Source organism: Lutjanus erythropterus, chromosome 12 (assembly GCF_056507025.1).
Source record: "Lutjanus erythropterus isolate fLutEry1 chromosome 12, fLutEry1.hap2, whole genome shotgun sequence".
Lineage (NCBI taxonomy): Eukaryota > Metazoa > Chordata > Actinopteri > Lutjaniformes > Lutjanidae > Lutjanus > Lutjanus erythropterus.
Genome location: NC_139328.1, coordinates 12,548,522 through 12,569,037, shown reverse-complemented (window position 1 = coordinate 12,569,037; position 20,516 = coordinate 12,548,522). Strand labels below are relative to the sequence as shown.

At 38.7% G+C, this 20,516-nt stretch overlaps 2 protein-coding genes across 5 annotated transcripts; one reads left to right on the top strand and one right to left on the bottom strand.

Annotated features, from left to right (window-relative positions):
- Positions 1-582: 582 nt before the first annotated feature.
- psma8 (proteasome 20S subunit alpha 8) lies at positions 583-4,830 on the bottom strand. The gene is made up of 7 exons (XM_084733097.1): positions 4,627-4,830; positions 2,731-2,857; positions 2,423-2,547; positions 2,108-2,230; positions 1,875-1,994; positions 1,157-1,219; positions 583-1,073 (listed from the first exon to the last, which is right to left on the bottom strand). Exons 1-7 carry the CDS (start codon positions 4,726-4,728, stop codon positions 978-980), a joined length of 756 nt encoding a protein of 251 aa, XP_084589223.1. The 5' UTR covers positions 4,729-4,830; the 3' UTR covers positions 583-977.
- Positions 4,831-5,465: 635 nt separating this feature from the next.
- ss18 (SS18 subunit of BAF chromatin remodeling complex) lies at positions 5,466-20,170 on the top strand. Of its 4 annotated transcripts, XM_084733094.1 has the most exons (11): positions 5,466-5,644; positions 6,129-6,205; positions 6,293-6,377; positions 7,918-8,074; positions 9,566-9,796; positions 10,770-10,940; positions 11,262-11,339; positions 13,264-13,386; positions 16,420-16,550; positions 16,976-17,038; positions 18,627-20,170. In XM_084733094.1, the coding sequence occupies exons 1-10, from the start codon at positions 5,576-5,578 to the stop codon at positions 16,991-16,993; spliced, it is 1,140 nt and encodes a 379-aa protein (XP_084589220.1). In that variant the 5' UTR covers positions 5,466-5,575; the 3' UTR covers positions 16,994-17,038; positions 18,627-20,170. The 4 variants fall into 4 exon arrangements, with proteins under 4 accessions (XP_084589220.1, XP_084589218.1, XP_084589219.1 ...); XM_084733093.1 differs by lacking the exon at positions 16,976-17,038 and having other exon boundaries at positions 5,467-5,644; XM_084733092.1 differs by lacking the exons at positions 16,976-17,038; positions 18,627-20,170 and having other exon boundaries at positions 16,420-16,969.
- Positions 20,171-20,516: the final 346 nt, after the last annotated feature.

The following is a 20,516-nucleotide window of genomic DNA, read 5'->3' as shown; positions in this document are numbered from 1 at the left end:
AAAGAGGGACCAAGCAAGAGGCCAGAAAAGTGTTAATCTTGGAATGACTATTAGTTGTTGGCTACTGGAAAAAAATGACAATCCGACAGCAGATTGTACATGTCTATATTTATGATCAAAGATTGCGATGTGGGCTATGCACTTATCAGTCTCATGGATGTTTTGCAGTTGTTTCTAAATGCCAAAAGGCATCTAACCTCAGTTCAGTCCTGGGCTAGCATGGAAATCAAATCCTGTCAACAAAACAAGCCTTGAAAATTTGCAATTTGCAAACCTAACTCCGCTTATCTGGGTTAAATCACATTGTCAAAGTATTCTACATACAGTCATGTCACCAAAACTAAACCTTTGTCATTCTTTTGTTATGTTGGTGCTAACCTCCAATGTCTCAATTAAAAAAAAACTATGTAGAGTCGTATTTGTGTAAAAGTTAATTCACAAGTCAGAAAAAGTACCAATTCTTGCACAATACGGCTTTAAAAAACTAGTCTACTCTAGTGGTGAACTGACATTACTCATTAATAATTAAGCCATTTGGCATTAGACCATTTAAAATTGGTTTGATGAATAACATAAAACATGTTACAAACAAGTCATCTTTTATTGAGTATTATTATCATTATGTTTCTGAATGGTTTATTTCAACATTTGAGATTCATCACCAACAGCTGCTTGGTGAATGATATAAAAACATCCTGTAAGCACAGTTTGAGATCTAAACCCAAACTTGAGATCTATTTATGTGTTCGGAAACATCAGTCAACTCAACAGCTGGAAGTATGGGAACTACATAATATTTGCAAATGGTGCAGTATTACTCAGAAACACATGAACAACATCAACAGATCTCAAGTTACGATTTAGGTCTTTATACTGAAATAAATGACAAGTAAACCCTCTAAAATGGTCTAATATTTGCAACCCAAATATGCTTTTGTCATCCAAGTGCAATAAAGAAAAACTCTTGGTTAACTGCTTCAAGTGGATTTTTTCTGCTTCTTCTTCTCTGCCTCTTCCTCTTTTTCCTTCTCAATCTCAGCCACCAGGGTCTCAATTTCCTTGGATTCCAAAATCTGCAAACAGAAGCACTTATTAGCTTTTAAATAAACCATTTTTAAAATTACACAAAAACCAACCATAATCTGCAGCAAATCACCTTCAGTGGCTGATTCCGTCTGATAACAGCGAGTTCAATGTTTTTGCCTCCTGACTGGACAACCTGGAACGAAAACAAACACCTTATGTGACAAATCAGCATATGTTAACTACTGTGGCCTCTGACACAGGTTCATGTTGGGAGGCTGTGAGACAAAGTTTTGGGGGCATTTAAATGCAATTAAATACAGTACAAGAGTCCTCCTGTGACTAATTCAGCAATAATTAGCTTCAACAGTTAATTAACAGTTTTAGGGCCATTTTTAAAAAAGTATCACAAACAACACACATAAAAGGTGAAATTTCCATCTGCTGAAATGCAGCATTTAGTTTCATTTGCTTTATTCTCTCCTGTATTTTCCTGCACTAGGGTAGAGTCAGATGAACACAACAAGTAGATCATTTTATGGTTTACATCTGACAGCATCTGATATCTTTGATGAAGTCTCAGGACTGTATTAATGGTAAATGTAAATATTTTTGTCGTGACAAATTCTCCAGCTTATGTTTTGCATTTACTTTTTAAAACATGTTCGCATTTCAATGTTTCGCAGTTCGATGTTTCTGCCTCCTGACTGTACCCTTTAAAATATTTGTATGGCACTGGGGTAATCCTTTTATTACCAAGAAGATTAGTAATTATTCAATTCAATATAAGTAGCTAGTGACAAGGTGTGTAAATTCAAATGGGCCATTGCAAAGACTACATATGACCTTACCTCAAGCAGAGCTTTGATAGCCAACTTGATTGCCTCATTGTCCCCAGCGATGGCTTCATCTGTATAATTCTTCTCCAGGAACTCCCTCACGGTTTTGGCACTACGGCCGATTGCGTTTGCCTGATTTTTTTTAAAGAATAACACAAAATTCAATCACCAAACCATTTCACAGAGACAGGGTATTTGTTGTCAAATGTAAAACACAGTCATATACATAGTGGAAACTCACTGACCTTCCAGGCATGGTAGGTTCCTGATGGGTCTGTCTGATACAGCCTGGGAGTTCCATCGTAGTCAAAGCCAACAATTAACGCAGAGATGCCAAATGGTCTACGCCCGTTGCTTTGAGTGTATCGCTACAGATACGAGAAGTCATTTTGATAATTCTTTATTATAAAGAAAATAGTTTAATTTCCTTACAGTTTTTTTAAGAACAATTATTAAAGCACAACACGAACTATACATTATCTTGTGCTTTTCCAGTGAATTCTAAAATACCGCAGATGCATTTCAGTAAATGAATAGTGAATAGTAAGAGAGTTAAGTACCTGTTTCAGTGTAGCGATGTAGCGTGTGATGTACTCCACTGTGACTGGGTCCTCAACCGTTAGCCTGTGGCTCTGGCACTCAACCCGAGCTCTATTTATCACAATACGGGCATCTGCTGTCAGACCTTCAAAACATTTAAAGTGGTTAAGTGGCTATGAAACATGTAGGTAAAATACAACAGGAAACTCTAAAAAACAAAACTAATATGTGATGTAGATGCTGGCAATAATTTATTGTTTGTGACAACTGATTTTAACCCACTAGGCCATGTTACACAGTTACTAAAAGTTTCTGCCGTTTCATGTACCTGCAAATGCCATGCAGACATGCTCGTCCAGGGCACATATCTTACGGACAGTCCTCTCCTCCTGCAACTTTGCTACAGACTTCTTCTCAACACCGAGGACAACAATGTCTTTTCCTCTGATTCCCACCTGTACAGAAAAGAATCTAAATCAATTCATGAACATCAGCAACACTTGCAATTGTTGGTATTGCATATTGAGTAGTAAAAAGAATTAAAGAGTTTCAGATCAAGATTCTTGAAAGACTGGACCTGTTTCAGTAAGGATTTCTCCAGATAACTTCATAACATGCTAAGTAATTTTCAGTACTGTGCAGTCTTTTTGCTTTAATTCATCTTTGGCACCTGAGAGGTTCTGGGCTCCTAATTCTCAGGAATCCAAACATCCTTTAGCGTGTCCTCAACAATACAATGACCACTGTAACACCTTTTAATTTGTGAAAGACACAACTGCATGAAATATGCAAAGCAATCATCATTAAGCCACACAAAAGTACTTCAGACTTAAATTTAAAAAGTGACATATTTTGATGGTTTAGATTAGGACTGTGCAATTAATCAAAATATCATTGAAATCGCAATATCCAAATGCAGAAGCTGCATTTTTTTTTTTTTTTTTTTGATAAAGGCAGAATGTGAGAGAAAACAGCATTAAAAGTATTGCTGTAGCACTTGCATAGAAGCCCTGGCCTACAAATCTTGCTCTCCAGATCTAAGAAAATAGTTGTTTGGAACAGAACTCAACAAAACACAATCAAGATTTTTATATTTTTTTAGTAACAATGTAAATTGTAATGTGAAATGATAATTCTCACTAACTGCGAAGCATATTGCAATATCTGTAAAAACAATGGCAATATGATTTTTTTTCCACTACATGGTGTATGCACATCCATCACTCTTACTACAGTCAGATCAGAGCTTTGTATCCAGGTGTATAACCAAAACTGGTCTGCCATTAATCATACTGCTTTTAAGTTATTAGTCATTCCTTACATTTTTCAGGAGTTTGAAAGGTTCAGTGGTCAACAATGTAGGATTTGATATATTTTGATGCACCCTCATCGTTTGATGTAACTAGTGAGCTAATTCTTCCTGACCTTCCTATACAAGCTGCCACTTAACTTTTACTAAGTAGAGCTGCAACTATTTGTGGATTATTTGATCAATCAGTTGAAATAAAATTAATTGTCAACTTTTATTAATAATCGATTATTCACTCAAGTCATTTTTCCAGAAGAACTGTCAAAACAATTCCTGGCTCCCAGGGCTTACATGTCAGGATTTGCTGCTTTTCTTTGTTATTTATGATTATAAATGAAGAGTATTTTAGTTTTGGACAGTTAATTGGACAAAATAAATCGGTAACGAAAATAATAGGTAGCTAACTGTTCCTGAGGCAGCTACAACCACAGTGGCATAGCGAGTGCATGCCTAGCTTAAAGTTAATGCAACTGTGGTGCCGCCTGATAATCACATAGAAACTGGCAGACATAATTCAATGTCGTAGGTCTTATTTTATATTTTGCGCAACTGACATGCCAAAAGTTAACTCACAGCGTGAAAATCAAATATCTTTTTTGTGAACTTGCGTCAGTTGGCATCTTCGTATTGAAACTGAAACTATTGTGAGAGTGACACAGCGACAAAATGCTTGCTAGTAATACTCTCTTTCCATGTTCTGAAACTTAATACTTATTTTATTACGTCGGGTGGTTACACATGAGCATTCCAATAAAATGCGAAACAAATCACAACACATGAGTCTAACAGATTATGGTAAGAACAAAACGTACAAAACACAAATGAAAAGAGTGCCTGCTAGCCGCTAGCTTAGCCGGTTTGCTAACTAACGTTTGCTAATGTTAGCTTAAGCATTAGTTTCATTCTAGGACCTACCGCTGTGGAACCTTTCTTTACAGCTTCTTGTGCATACTCCACTTGAAAGAGATGACCATCCGGAGAAAAGACAGTAATGGCTCTGTCATATCGTGCCGCCATTGCGCAGCAGTACGAGTACAATCACAAGAATAGGGGAGACTTCAACCAAATGATTCAGCTAGTTAGCATGTACCAGCTCAGTCTGTGAAGCTGCCGTGTGTTGAAAACAGCGCATGCGCTTAACCTCCGACCTCGGGAGATACCAAAATTAGGATCCGCCAGAGGAAAGTTGTAATTAAAAATCGAGCAGAACTCTCACGATCTAATTTGCTTAATTACTCTGGTAAACAAGTGTGTTACAGTTGACAGTTACTATACAAAACGGCTCACATTCAATATATAAAGTCTAAATTTAAAATAGTCATGTTTAATTTAATTTGGTAATCGATGGGCAATGTGGGATGAGGGTACAATGTGGGTGAATGTAAACATATAAAACTAGGACTTTTTTTTAAATCAGTCAAATATTGCCTGACATTCCCTGTATTGTTATAATAATAATAAATAATATAAATGTTTTAAAGCCATGACTGCATTTCCCCTTTTTGTCGAGCGGTCCATTTCCCGTGGCCATAGAGGTAGACTGTTCCACTATATGAGAAATGGGTGAAACTGTTATTTAATTAAGCCGGAATATGGGTATTTTCTATTATGTAATTAAATATGATTAAATATTCTAATATATCTGAGATGAATTCGACTATCCCGCTTCCCCGTGAAATCTGTATACATAATAACCATCAATTGTGTTTTCATATGTGCAAGTTCCCCCCCAAAACGGACCACTGCATTACGAAATAGCATCCTATTCTGAAACTGTTTGATCTGAGTTGTACCGATTTGTTAAGTGTGTTGGCTACTTTTGACTTTTATGCTCTAGTTCACTTTAATTTCATAGAGAATCACCATGTCGGTGGCGTTTGCACCTCACAGGCAGCGTGGGAAGGGTGATATAACACCCGCCGGAATACAAAAGGTAATTCATCTTTTTAGCGCGTCTCAGAATGGAGGCTGTGGCATCAGACGCTGCTAGCCTCTGAGCTAATCAATGTAGCAGTGCCCATCCAAGTCTCACTGTGAATAGATCGGGAACAATTTTGCAGGGTCAAAGCGCGGTGAATATGAACCTCTCTGGAGTCAGGACGCCATGTGTAGACGATGGGTCTTAGGTCGATTCACTAAACTAACGTATAATTATATTTAATATGAATGAAGGCCTGCCGTTTTGTTAGCTAATGACAGCTAGCTAGCGAGACGCGTCTTTTGTTAGCTAGAAACGCACACTCACATTTAACAAAAACGCCCCCCATTCTCCTCTTTGTTTTCAAATTAGGGCAGAATAATCGTCAGTAAGCAAAGAACTAACCATACCAAACTGTTCAGTATGACTAATTTTAAATTTTTATGCTATCACACATAACAGAAACACATGATATAAATCTCTGCATTTACTTTTGCAGTTACTTGATGAAAACAACCAGCTGATCCAGTGTATAATGGACTTCCAGAGTAAAGGAAAAACAGCAGAATGTTCACAGTAAGTTATGAAAATTCCCTCTTGAAATCACGTCACAATAATTTGAAGTTAACTCAAAATCTGCATGACGTCTTTCTACCTGCCCAGGTATCAACAAATGCTGCACAGAAATTTAGTGTACCTGGCAACGATAGCAGACTCCAATCAGAACATGCAGTCTCTCCTCCCTGCTGTGAGTATTGATCCTTCCTGTTTGTTTTGTGTTAGTAAATTGCGTATACAACAGTGTGATTTCTCTGCCTCATAAGGTAATGTTGATTCCTCCTGGTTGTTGGTCCCCTTGTATTGCCTCATGTCCAGTACAAGTCACCTGGGCACTGGTTCAGGTTGGGGATGCACAGTTAATTGAAATATCATCAAGATCGGCATATGGCCCAGTGCAATATCAGCAATTTTTTATAAAGGAAATATGTGTGACAAAGTACTGTAGTGCTGCAGAATTTGCCCTGGCCCACAAATTGTGTTCTCTAGATGGTACAGACCAGGGCTGCAACTAACAGTTATTTCCATTGTTTATTAATTAATTATTTTCTTGATTAATTGCAATATGATTTTTTTTTACCATATGGTGCAGCCCTAGTTCAGGTAAATCTTTTATGTCAAATCCACTCTAACTTATTATTGTATTAAAGGAAAACTCCATCAGCTAAAAAACATTACTATGAGTGTGCTTGTACATTGCTCTTAAGAGGGCTTTCCAAAATTTAAAAAAATGAGCCTAGTAATGCCACCAAGGTTTTGGAAAGTGTAGAATCCAGCATTTCTGGAGCTTTACCTCTAAAAACACTGAGAAGAAGTCCTGCACACTGCTAGATTACAGTGTTTCAGTCCAGGTGACATTCTTTGCACACCTCTGATTGGGTGACTGGATTGTTGAAGCAGCTCGTGTGTGTGATGCAAATTATTCAACCATGTGTGGGTATTCTTCTCATTTGTTTTTAAGTTGCATCCTCCTCTGTCATACCTGTCTCACACTGAGTTGTGCAGAGACTTTTTTCCACAATATTTTGGGGCTTGACTCGTACAAGGGTTTAAAAGTCTAGATATCTTGGTCTCTCCTGCACCAACATCACCGTTCTTCTTTCTTTCTTCTTTAGTCCTTCTGTTACAAGTTCCCCAAGTTTATGGCTGTTAATAGAAATGCACTGGAGTAGGGCTACTACTTTTACGCATGTGTTACTCAATTGACCTGTTGTAGCTGTTCTTTATTGTGGCACCAAGAGTATGAAGTTGTTTTGTGCAGTTAAGTTGGTAAAAGTTTAGGTCTGGTTTTTGTTTTTTTCATAACTATCACCCAATCATATCGTATGTGAAACTGCAGTAGATCAGACTGAACTTAAAATTAATAAATAAATTGAGTGATATGTGTTTGATTTGTTGCACCTTTCAAAGCATTCTCATCAACACCTTTTTTATTCTTTGATATCTGGTTGTGACTTTTTTTGAGGACAGTTCATTCAGTGATTATGTGACTGTGTATTGTACTGCTGAACTATTTATTTTTCATTTTTAAATATATAATATCTACTGAAAATTGTATTGTCCTTGACTGACTAAGGTGCATCACATTTATACTAGATTATAATTTGTTGTACAAAGATCTTTGGCTTTCATCTGCTCTCTTCTTGAGTTTTTCCTTTGGAGTGGCTCAGCCTCAGATGTGTTTCTCGCCAGCTGATGTGTGTTTTTGTGTCTATGTTGTGTGCCTGCAGCCGCCCACTCAAAACATGCCCATGGGCCCTGGTGGGATGAACCAAAGTGGACCCCCCCCTCAGCCTCCTCACGGTCACAACATGCCCTCTGAGGGGATGGTCAGTGGTGGCCCTCCAGCTCCACACATGCAGAACCAGATGAATGGACAGATGCCTGGTAAGTGACCCCCCTCTCCTCTCAACTTCTCTCCCTCGTCTTTCGTTCTCTTTTCTTTCCCCTTCTTTTCCCTCAGTCCCTGTCTCACTTCGGTTGCCTAGCAACCACAGAACTGTGAGGGAGGTCGCTCTACTGAAGGATGATGTCACCCATTTGCCAGCTCTGGTGGTCTTAGACTTGTACTCTGTTTGATTATGGTTATCCTCCCCTATTGTTTGTTCCACTGTGAGCTTTGTTTGCAAATGTATTTCATTATTCTTTTTTGTAAAACAACAACAACATAGCGATAGTTGAGAGTTTGAGTTTTTTTAAGCACTGATTGCTGTACCAGACAATGATAGTGAATTTTAAAGGGTAAGTTGCCTCTGTAGTGTTGCTTTTCCACTGGTGTGGTAATCTTCACTTAAGCTGTACCATGCTGTGCCATTCTGTTTTTTGGATTTCTACTAAGGCATCACAACAGGGAATGTTCATCTTGACCGACAGTATTATGGTATTACTTGTAGCAGAGCCTCAGTATGATATTCCTTAATCAGATCTGAAAGACTGAACATGTTAAGTCATTTTGCTGACTAGGGAGTCTGCACCATTTTTCAGACTGTGGCCTGTTCAGAGTACCTTTGAAGCTCCCTGAAGAGTTGCTGTCCATTGAACTTACTTTTTCCTTGTAACTTAACAGATGGCAACTAGGGTTGTACCAATATCAGAAATGCCTCTGATACAGCCTAAAATGTTGGATCGGTTATATTGGGCAGTATGCAAGTCTATGCATGCAGTGTCACATAATTTATCAGCCCTGAAATGCCAAATTTCTTAAAGCAGAGCCAGGCCATACAACAGTGATGGCAATCATATTACATCCATATTAGTAGTATAAAGCTCTTAAAAATAACAGCCTATCTATTTCAGTTCTAAACAATTCTTGATTCTGACTCTTTCAGGGTCCTCCTGCATTCTTGCAGGAATTATGTGAAACACTAATTACCACAGATAAATGTTAGCAGTGGAAACCCTGAGCTACGTTAACGTTAATTAGATAACCAGAATGATGGTGGTCTATTCTTTGAGTTCAGTTTGTGCTATTCATCTGCTAGTCAAGCAACTTTGCAATGCTAGACTCACAATTTAATAAGACAACAAATTGTGTAGGAGATGGGAAGACATGCATCTTCCACTCAACTTGCATGTTTCTAAGTGCAGACAGATAGCCAGGTTGATATATGGTTATTGTTTGCAGTCACACTTTGCAGTGCAGCTTTAAATAATGCAAGAGAGGAATGAATGAAAAGAAGATGCAAACACAAAGAACTGGTAAGACAAATGTGCAGGCGAGACAGTGACTACAATTATTACATTCTTCTTTCATGTTGAATGGAAACACAGCCCCACATTAAAGTTGTTCACATCATGATGGAAATCATGTATGTGTGCTAAATATTAATGTAGTTTTTCAAAGTGAGTCTTGAATTGTCTCTGCTGTTTGTTTTCCAGGCCCTAATCACATGCCCATGCAAGGTCCCGGTCCAGGCCCTAACCAGCCCCCAAACATGCCCAGTGGCTCTATGAATATGCCCCCCAGCAGCCATGGCTCAATGGGTGGTTACAATCACACCGTCCCTTCTTCCCAGGGCATGCCAGCGCAGAGCCAAATGAACATGACCCAGGGCCAGCCCATGGGAAACTACGGGCCTCGGCCAAACATGAACATGCAGCCCAATCAAGGTAAAAAAAAAAAAAAAAAAAAAAAGCACTAATTTGTTAGTTTTCTCTCGGTCGAGTTGATTCGCAGTGCCTCATCACCTGTCTTAGTTGAGTTTGCTGCACATCATTCACCTGCATGTGATAAGCCATATACTCAGGATACCTGCAGGGTCTTAAAAGTATTGAATTTAAAAACCTCAAAGTAAGGCCTTGAAAGTATTGAATTTTGTTAACAAATCCATATTAAGATATGGTTATTATCTTATGGTTGATATTAATATATATGCTTAAGAAAGGGGTCGATCAGTGCTGTTTTTCAACTGGCAGCAGATTCTAAAATACGAGTAGGTTAAGCCTATTCCAGGCAATATTAATGTGAATATTACGATAAATTGTTTTACTTAGTACTTAGTAAATAAATATTCAGTATGTCTATTTGTACCCAGGTATGATTAGACACATGGCAGCAATTTGGCTATTGACACACCACTGTCTTATTTTAGCTATAAACGGCAACAAATTGTCAAGATACAGTAAGAGGCAGCAGTGAAAGAATGGGGTTTGACCGGGTTTCGAGATCTGCCCTGGACAGCTATTAGTTGACAGTGGTCTGACATTATATGAGGCGGGTGTAAATAGGATTGTTGCTACTGACACCCGGTGCTTTTCTCTGACATGCAAGGATATATAGACTCAGATGTAAATAGCTACATTGGCTATAATACCCTGGGTGCAAATAGCATCACCCATGATTGTTTTTTAGGGTTTAATATTCATACTGATTTTCTTTTAGCCTATATATTTAATACCGTTGCAGGTATGGCCATTATGTTGGCATTAAATGTCATTTTAAATTGTATTAAAAAAGGTCATAAAAATTTTGACTTTAGCTTAATTTTAACCTGGACAACCCTGGGGTTACCCTGTGCACTGCATGCATTAGTTTTCTGCCTAGTTCAGTCCGAGAGGTAAACTATTTGTCGGTGCGCCACAGGCCCGATGATGCACCAGCAGCCTCCCTCCCAGCAGTATAACATGCCTCCTGGTGGTGCCGGACAGCACTACCAAGGACAGCAGAACCCAATGGGCATGATGGGCCAGGTCAACCAAGGGAACCACGTCATGGGACAGAGGCCAATGCCGCCTTACAGACCCCCACAGCAAGGTATGCCCCTCACAGTGTGTCTGTTAAGTGTGCAAGTTGTGAGTGTTGGTCTTTCTTCTCCCTAACCCACCCTCCTCCTGCATTTCTTACTCTTGTTCCTCTCAATTTCCTCTATTTCCACTCCACTAGATCACAGACATCTTGATGACTAAACATGTAACCTAAAGCCTCCAATCATAAAATTTAGTCAAGTGACCAAAAGAAAGCTTTCTAACAAGAACTAGCGGCAAGGAATCCATCCTCTCTACTCTTCCCCTCACACAACCGATCCAACAACACCTTGAATCTACTTGTGTGTATGTTGTGTGTATGTGTATGTAGGACCCCCTCAGCAGTACCCAGGGCAGGAAGACTACTATGGGGACCAGTACAGTCACGCAGGACAGGGAGCCTCAGAAGGTAGGAGAACCCTCCAGTCACGTGGAGAAAAAACAACGACAAAAAAAAATGAACCCAGGAGTTGTGTTAAAACACAAATGATGCAAAGAGACTGTGACCAACCCAAGTATTTCAGTTTCTTCATTATTTTCTGGGAAATCAGAGGTGAATTGGGCTCCAACAAGGAAGACAAATGGCAACTAATATTTAGGAAACATCCATATGTCAGAGTGCACCCTATTCCAAAAGGCGGATAAGTTAGCACCCACCCATTCTTGTAAAGTCCCCCCTCCCCCCTCCCAGTTGTGGCCGGTGCTTCATCTGTTGGTGTGAAAGAAAAGTCAGGGACAGAGTCTGGTGTGAGTCTTAATTGTCAAAGCTGTGCAAACGATGTATTTAAGTTAAATGTTAATCCTCCAGATGCTCATTAAAAATGCCACATGTGATACTTTAGCGCTACATGGCACGTTACGTGTTTGCGTGTTTGGAGTTGTTGGCAGAGGATTCATAGTCTGTTAGAGCTTCTCAATGTGCCGGTTTCCACTGCGGTGAAGCGGGCTGCCATTATTTATAAATACACAGACAGACAGTCCTTGTGTTTTGCAGAGGAGCAGCACTAGTGACCACCAACTGTTTGCGAGAAATATGCCACCACTGCATTATCCTCTAAATGTAACACCTGATATACTGCTGATTTTCTCCATGCTGGTTCGTTAAGGGGTGGTGTTATAACATTAGCCGACACACTGAAAGATTACAGGTTATAAACAACTCCTTCTCTTTCTTTGTCCAATTAACATTTACTTATTTGTTGTTTGTTTTTGTTTTGTTTTCTCTACTGACTACACTGTTTTCCTTTTGACCTTTTCAAACACGTGTTTTCCTTTTTTCAAGTAAAATCCTCCCTTTTGAGGAACAAAGAGCCCAAAGTTCTTAAAACATGACTGTCTCAAACTGCTGCTATGTTGTGCATCCCTGAACTCCTCAATAACATGACCAGTTTCATCTTGTTCTATGGACTTACCTTTTTTTTATTGCCAGGTATCACTTCAATAAATTTGAGGTATTAGCTTCAGTTAGCTTCATATGGTCATAGTGATTACATTTTGCCTCCACCATATCCTTATCAAGGCATCAGTAGGTCTTATTAGAATCCCTCACAACAGTGTTGTCATTGTGTTTTTAGTTTTTTTGCCCCTCTTTTTTTTTTTTTTTTTAACACTTGAATGCCTTTTATGCTACAATTAGCACAAACATTTACCCTTGGAGGGCCAAAACTGACACTCAATAGTGAGCCATTGGCAAAAAGCAAGCACATATTATATTATTATATTGCAAAATGGGTCATGGTTCCCACGTTCCATTTAGTTCCATTGTGTGACATCACAAATATAAAACAGCATGAATGGTGATTTCTTGATGTTTTTGTGATGTGATTTGTATTTTTTTTTTATATATATGATTTTTTTTTTTTTTAGAATTTAATTTATTTTGCTCGAAACATCTGGTGGGCTAAATTGAACCTTATTGCGGGCCAGTTTTGCCCCGCGGGCCCCACTTTGGACAGCTCTGATCTATTTCAATCTCTTATCCAGCTTAAACTTTGAACATTACTTGATGCTTGATTCTTTCTCTACTTTTACTTTATTGTCTTCACTGTTGCAGTTTGTGTCATTTAGTATTAACATTTATCTAATGGTAAACTTTACATTAGTTAATAGTATCTAATTATATAGTGTTGTATTTTTTTTACTGGCTGTGCAGTATGTGCCAGGTAATGTATTGCAGTTCCAGGTGCATCTTAACAGCACCATCTGAATGGAAAGTATTTTTTTAAAGTAATTATGTATAAAAAAAACCATTATTTAATGTCTACCTACCTGCTTTGCTGTTGCGCTGTATTTGTCATCATGTTGCTCACATTGCCTGCCGTTGCCTCCTGAAGGTAACGCCCAGTATGGCCAACAACAGGAAGCATACCAGCAAGGCCCTCCCCAGCAGCAGGGCTACCCTCCTCAGCAGCAGTACCCGGGGCAGCAGGGCTACCCACCACAGCAACAGGGTTACGGTGAGTTACCCTCCCTCAAACAGGGGCACACGTTTGTCCTGTAGGAGGCGCTGTCAGCTCTCTTTGGCTACCTTTTTTAACTGCTGAATAATAATTCCTCCTGGGTGAGTTGGTGGTTACTGCCCCTTGGAAATGTAGCTGTGCCAGATGCATGTCAAGACATCATCAAGAGCAAGGAATTAAAGGACCACCTTAATGAATGGTTGGGGGATTGGAGGTTGGTGGAAGGGAAATTTAATCAGTAGTGGTGGCTGGCACCACATTAGCATTTCTCCTGGTGCTTCAGTTTGATATGACACACTGTTCTGAGGGAAAGGGAGGGGAGCTTTGGCTGATGGGTACAGACGCTGGGCAAAGTGTGCGCAGACTGCCAGCCAGACATTTTGAACTTTTTGTATTTTATCATTTTGGATAAATAGTTCAGCAAAACATTAATTGTGAATAAGCCAATACATATTAAATACAGCTGCAGAATTAATCACAGCGTTTATGGCTGTTCTTCATATGAGAGAAAATATGTTTGGTGCAGACCCCAACAATGTCCCAGCATCATGATTTTAATATATGAAAATCATCCTTCCCACTAATCATATCGCATATCACGATTGGAATTTAAGTCAAAATAATCGCAAAAAGACTTTTTTGCCATATTGTGCAGCCCTAATATTAAAGAATAGGTGCAAATTAATGATATAAGATAGAAACATTTTTGCTGGAAATGGCCAAACACTTGATCTTTGTTGAAACTTTTTAAGATATTCAGCAATTGGTACAATTTGCACCTCATGACAAAAAAGATGAGCTATGGCTGTACCAAATGTCTTTTTGTGTTTTGTTTTATTTTACAGTTGAAGCTTCTATTGAGTTTGAGTGAGATTGGTTTTCGAATGAATCTTCAAATGTCTATGGAGTTATCATGTTTTAACTAAATCCTCAGTTCTAATAAGGTGGTTCATCAGATTAGTCCGTGTGAAGGAAATTCAAAGATTTTCTTCTGAAAACATGAAAAGACTGAGAACTTTGTAGTACTGATTTGTGGTGCAAGAATATTTAAGTAGTTCTGTGTTCAGAGATTTTTGGGCGGACTGGAAATCGTGCTCAATGATGCGCTATGTATGCAAGAGCATTTTAGCATTAGCAGTTCAAGTGATGAGAAGATAGGTTCTTTTAAATAAACTTGTTTTGTTTTGTTCAACCACCACAAGTGAACCAACTCACCCACAACCACAGTGAAAATGTTGTTTCTGAAAGGCTAAACCCCAACAAATATCGATTGAAGCAGAATATTTCGTTGGATAAAAATGTTACATTAAGTCTATCTTTTTTTTTTTTTTAATAAATTTTGACTTTTGGACTTCACAACACCCTGGAGTCACTGAGTTAGAAACAGTCCTACCACTTGAATATAATTCTACAAACAGTATACCCGTAATATTATTGTGGACTAATCTTAATTTGCAACTGTTCAGAAATACTGGGTTTAAACAGACTGGATAGACTTGCAAAAAACATTCCCCAAACCGTGTTTGAATGTTGATTTTAGAAGTTGAATGTCAACGTTATGAACAAGCTTCAAAGCTTCGAACCAGTCAGTACAGCTCCAAGGCAGGCTAATGTACAAATAAAAAAATACAGATTGAAAAAGTCTGGGAGACTTAAGTTAATTGACTTAAACCTATTCCGTACTTATATTTTCTAACTTCAGGTTATTCGGAGCGTGGCTTTGGGTTTTAACCATTTAACCAAAATGAATAAACTAACGGGTGTTTAAAATGTTCCACATGCAACGTAAGTATTTAAGCTCCTGCAGCTCTTTGGTCTTTTTCTTCATCCCATTTTTCAGTGTAACTTTCCATCACTCACCCCCTGTCTGAACCAGAGCTCATGTTAGTAATGAGCTAGCGGAGAGGCAGAGGCTGTGAGGTGAGATCCATCTGGCACACACACATGCTTTCTCTCTCGCAGGCCCCCACAAGGTTATGCTCAACAGCATAAGGCATTATGAGCGCCTAACGATGCTGCGTGGGCCTCATTTGACTTCAGCCCCAGTAAAGCTTTGCTCGGTCCTTCGCAGCACCTGCATAGATTGCTACAGTGTATGGGGGCTGATGAAGTGATTTTTTTTTTTAAACTCCTTTTTTTTTAATGAAGGCTGCTCCTCTAATGAAGACCAACAGAATCCTTGATGTCTCCTTGCATTAGGGAACCACCGCCTGGGTCCAACCTGACTCACTCATTCTCATTCATTACTCAGTCAGGCGTTGTGGAGGCAGCCTAAACAAATGGATCTATCATATCCACCATCCCCTCTTTGTCATCCATCAGCTTTTTTTTTATTGCAGCCCATTAGTGGTAGTAAACTGGCAGGGATTCCCTAGAGTTCTCAGAGTAACAAGTAGGAAACGGAAACGGTTAATGAGCAAAACTTTGGGCCGTCTTCACACCGGGGCTACTTCGTTTGAGTCCAGACCTGAGTTTGATTGCTGCATTTCTTTCAGGTGATAAGACCGAAAAAATGGCACTGCGTTAAAAGAAAAAGATGCACAAGGGGCTCGTCTTTTAATCGTGTATCATCAAGTTGGGTTTGACTGTCATTCATTGTTCATGTCATGGTAATTATACTTAACTAAAACTTGGGGTGAAAAGGAATTTTAGTTAACTGAAATAAAAGTAAAAAGCAAACTTAAACACAATATTGTGTAGTTACAAAACCAACTAAAATAGAAATAAACATGTACAGGAAGTGTCTTTAGTTTTAGCCTTTGTGAATGTAACCAGATTTACCAACACAATAAGTGTGTGGATGCATTAGCGCACATCTTTGTAGAGACTTGGATGTTTAAATGACTGTGAAGTGAAATAAACCTACGTAAAAGTATGCAATTTGTAACAGCTATGAGATGCATCTTGAAAATGCATAAAAAAATGCTTCAATTTGACTCTCATGGCTCATTGATCAGTTTGATTTAAATGTGTCAAGTTGCTCTGTCAAGCATACATAATTCTAAATTGAGTTCTCGATGTTTGTCGTAGGTCCCTCTCAAAGTGCCCCAGGACAGTATCCCAACTATCCACAGGGGCAGGGACAGCAGTATGGGGCCTATCGCCCTCCTCAGCCTGGACCCCCACAGGGCCAGCAGCAACGCCCCTACGGATACGACCAGGTGAGTATAACCACCACACTAGACAGTCACAGAGACTAGTTTATACATTCGTCTTAGTTTGTCCCTTACAATGTTTATTGCCAGATTCAGATGTATATTTTGTGTAATGAGACCAGTGAGTGAAGTTAGAATATAGATTAAAAGGTAGTATGTTGCATGCTGTCATCATATTGGGGGTTAAATCAAATCCAAAAGAGTGTATGTGTTAGTATTGTCTTTCACTTGTTAATTTAAGATATATATATATCCTGGCTAATATGGTATGCCAATTCAGTGAAATATGAGGGCTTTAAGAAGATTCTTCCTTAAACTTGATGCAGACTGCTCTAGTGTTTGAAGGGAGATCTATTTGTTGCCCTGTATTTCCTGTGGTCTTATGTGGGGACCACAGCTACACTTTGATATCTTTATCTTTGAATATTCAGGGACACATGAGGAAATAAAGACCCGGGGATTTGAACCCCTGACTAGCTCTGTAAGAAGCAAAGGTAATGGTTGCTGTGAAGACCTCAACGTCCAATCTAGACTTTTGACCACCTAGCCTTAATTTGCATTTGTTATGTTTCTTCTGTCTCCTCTTTTGTCTTTATCTTCCTCCCATCTTTCTCTTTTTCTTTCTTAAAGCGATAGTTCAGATTATTTAATGTGGGATTGCATGAGGTACATATCAATAGTCGATGCATTACCTTCACTGATGCCCCCAGTTTGGAGAACCTGCATGAGTACCAGTGTAGGTAGCTAAGCAACATACTGCTGTAGATAGGGTCAGCAGCTAAAGTTTAAGTACACACCATAGTATTTTCACTTGTTTACTTAGCCATCAGACAGTCTATTCTGATGGGAAACCTCTATTGTATAAATAAAAAATATTCCTCTCTTCAAACTAACCAAACTTCATTGGTGAAATCACGTATTTTACCTCGCAGACCACAGATTTGCTGGTACTGCTTCAGTCTGTTAGTGTGTGTTATTGTATGACTTCAGTGAATCCAAACTATCCTTTTACAACATTAAAGTCACACATCAACACAAACAAACTAACAGATTGAGGCGGTGGTGGTGGCATACACCAGCAGCTCCTGTTTTTTGTGGTAAAACTGTCAATTTAACCCATTGGTTGTTTTGGAGAGAGTGATATTTGGCTTATTTAAAGGCAGTTTCCCATCAGAAAGGCTGTCTGATGGCAAGGTCAAGCAAAGAAAATATTCTAAATATAGTATACACTTAAACTGATGGGGATTTTTTTTGTGTGTGGGGTGGGGGGGTGTTCTTTTTATGGGGGACATTATTAAGTATTACTTTTTGCTGCTGACCCTGTCCACAGCAGTACACTGCTTAGCTTCTGTGCTGGTACTATTAACTGGGGGCTTGCTGACTGGTATCTACTGTGGCTAATACACTGACTATTGATAAGTACCTCATGCAACCCCACATTAAATAATCCAAACTATCCCTTTACGCTTTTTCTTTTCTTATTTTGTACTCTTATTTTGTTATTAACCAGGGGTCGAATTGTAAGTCATGAGGTCCAGAAACACAGCATGCTTAGTCTGCAGTGAGACAGCCAATAGCTTAGTGCTTTGGCTATGTCCTTAATCTATGCAATTTATGGTTTGGATATCTTTTATTCTCATGATAACACTCATATATTTGAAATAAAATGTAATGTGCTGTATTAGACTGTCAAATCAGAGTTTGTCTCCAAATTTGTTTCCATTGCATTTTCCATTACTTCGACCCCTGTTTAGAAATGCATCAACTGCTGTTCTTGCTCTGATTAAGTCTCACTTGAAGCTAGTGTCCACTATTTAATGAAAAGGAATATCGTCCTCAGCCATGCTGCTGCCGAAACCTGAGGTTATCAAGTTAGAATTTAGAGCTCACAAGTTGTGAGGCCATGCTGCCACCTGCTGGTCAATACCGGCAAATGCAGCCATAAATCATGGTTTGCAGTAGGATATGGTTGAAACCACAGATGTTTGTTGTTTGCACCCTATTGAGATTGAGATATCTGAATGTAAGATTTAACTTTCCAGGAAGATCAGTAACATGAGCCTGTCACATTTCTCTCCACAGGGCCAGTATGGAAATTACCAGCAATGAGAGATGGTCACAGCAACCCACACAGCTCTGCTCTGATCTGTCTGAGCTTTGACCCTGTGGTCAACTGCTAAGCAGACTTAAATGATGGTTGTAGCTCACTGAGATTCTCTCAGACACGAACATACAACAAAAATACAAGATTCCCCCCCTCTCTTTGGGCTCTTATCCTCGCCTATAAAATGTATTCTGTTAATCATGTTCATGGGCTTGATCATGTAAAAGTTCATGACTCCAACCTCTGGTCCACTACGTCTCAAAACAGCAATGCCTTAAAAATGGAACTGCCTTATCCTTTTAGCATTGCAGATTGTGAAACAGGCTAACAAAATTTTGGATATCAGAGATGATTTTAAATGTACAGTTTCAGTCTACTGTGGTGCATTGTTTCTCTCTATCCCTCAGCTCCTTGTTCATAAGAAGCAATAATGCCAGCAGTAGGGAAATGTTGCGGGGGCTTGAAATAATGCACCAGACGATCTTCCCGCTAGGCCATGGTACATGTCTTGATGTATGTGATGATGTAAAAATATATTTTATGCTTTTTAGATCAAGCTAACTTTGTATAAGACATTGGAAACTAGTACTAAAGCTGTGTTGTTTATTTCATGAAGTGTACGTGTCAATGTTTTTTTTTTTTTTTTATGAACTTTGATGATCCCATCCAGCACATTTTGTTTTATATTTCTTTGTCGTGTTCTATAACTATTCGATTGGCTCTGCTACTTCAGTATTCATGGACACTGTGTGAATTCTTTGTGTAAAAATTTTAAATGAATTGACTTGCACGGAAATTCCCCAACGGACAGTTAAGAACAATATACATGGAGTTACAATAATGTCTGAAAACATATGAAACACTTGCTGCATTCTGTGTTAGGTTGTGTATTTAGTTCAGTTTAGAATATGAATCATGATTACATTTTTTAACCACATTACTTGACAGAATAATGGCCATTCACCTTTATTTGAAACACGCCCAAAAAGTTGAAGCGTAGCAGATGCCACTGCAAATTCTAATGCTCTATGGAGCTTTTGTTTTCTATACAAGCACCTCAGTCTTGTCCATTGACTGCAAATTAGTGAATGGGAAAGATCAAACTTACATATTTTTGACAAGTACTTTGTTTTGTTAGTCTTTGACGATGCTGGAATCCCCTTTCCCCTTTGAATAAACGTCTAAGTTGATGTCATTCAAATAGTGTTGTGTGTGAATAATAAAGTTACTGTCAAATATGTAACATAAGATGTGAAAATAATGTTCTGAAAATGGATTCCTTAATTTCACAGTAAAGACTGGTTGTGCAGTTTTATATCACTGGCTTGATATCTGTTTTATGGTGCATACTTTATTGATCCCATGTGTACAGCGGCATAAAGAAGAGGAATTCATTGTCCTCAGATATTGTTTATATGGCTGTTTTAATATTTTGCATTCTGCACCCCATCTGAGTGGTCACATTTGTGTCATGGCAATGTATAACTGTACATTACAATAAATTGGAAGAATCTTTAATATATTTTGACTTGTGTTATTTATAGTGAAGCTGCACAGACATCATTATTTGTATCTGTATCTCTTCAACCACCAAAATTAGTCTCTGATCAGTTGCTGATCAATAAGGAAGCAGTGAAACGACAATGTCAGTGTCTCTGTTTTTATGACATTTGAGCTTCCCACCCTGGCTGCTGTGTGAATATAGTGAATGCAATTTTTGTGCCCTCAAAGCATCAAAATGATTTAATGTTGGTATATAATTAATTATGAAATATGTTTACACATCCTCATACTGTACTTATACTATCTGTCTCCCTTTTTATTTTGAGCCACACTAAATTTTATGAACTTTCAGGAGTCCCCCATCA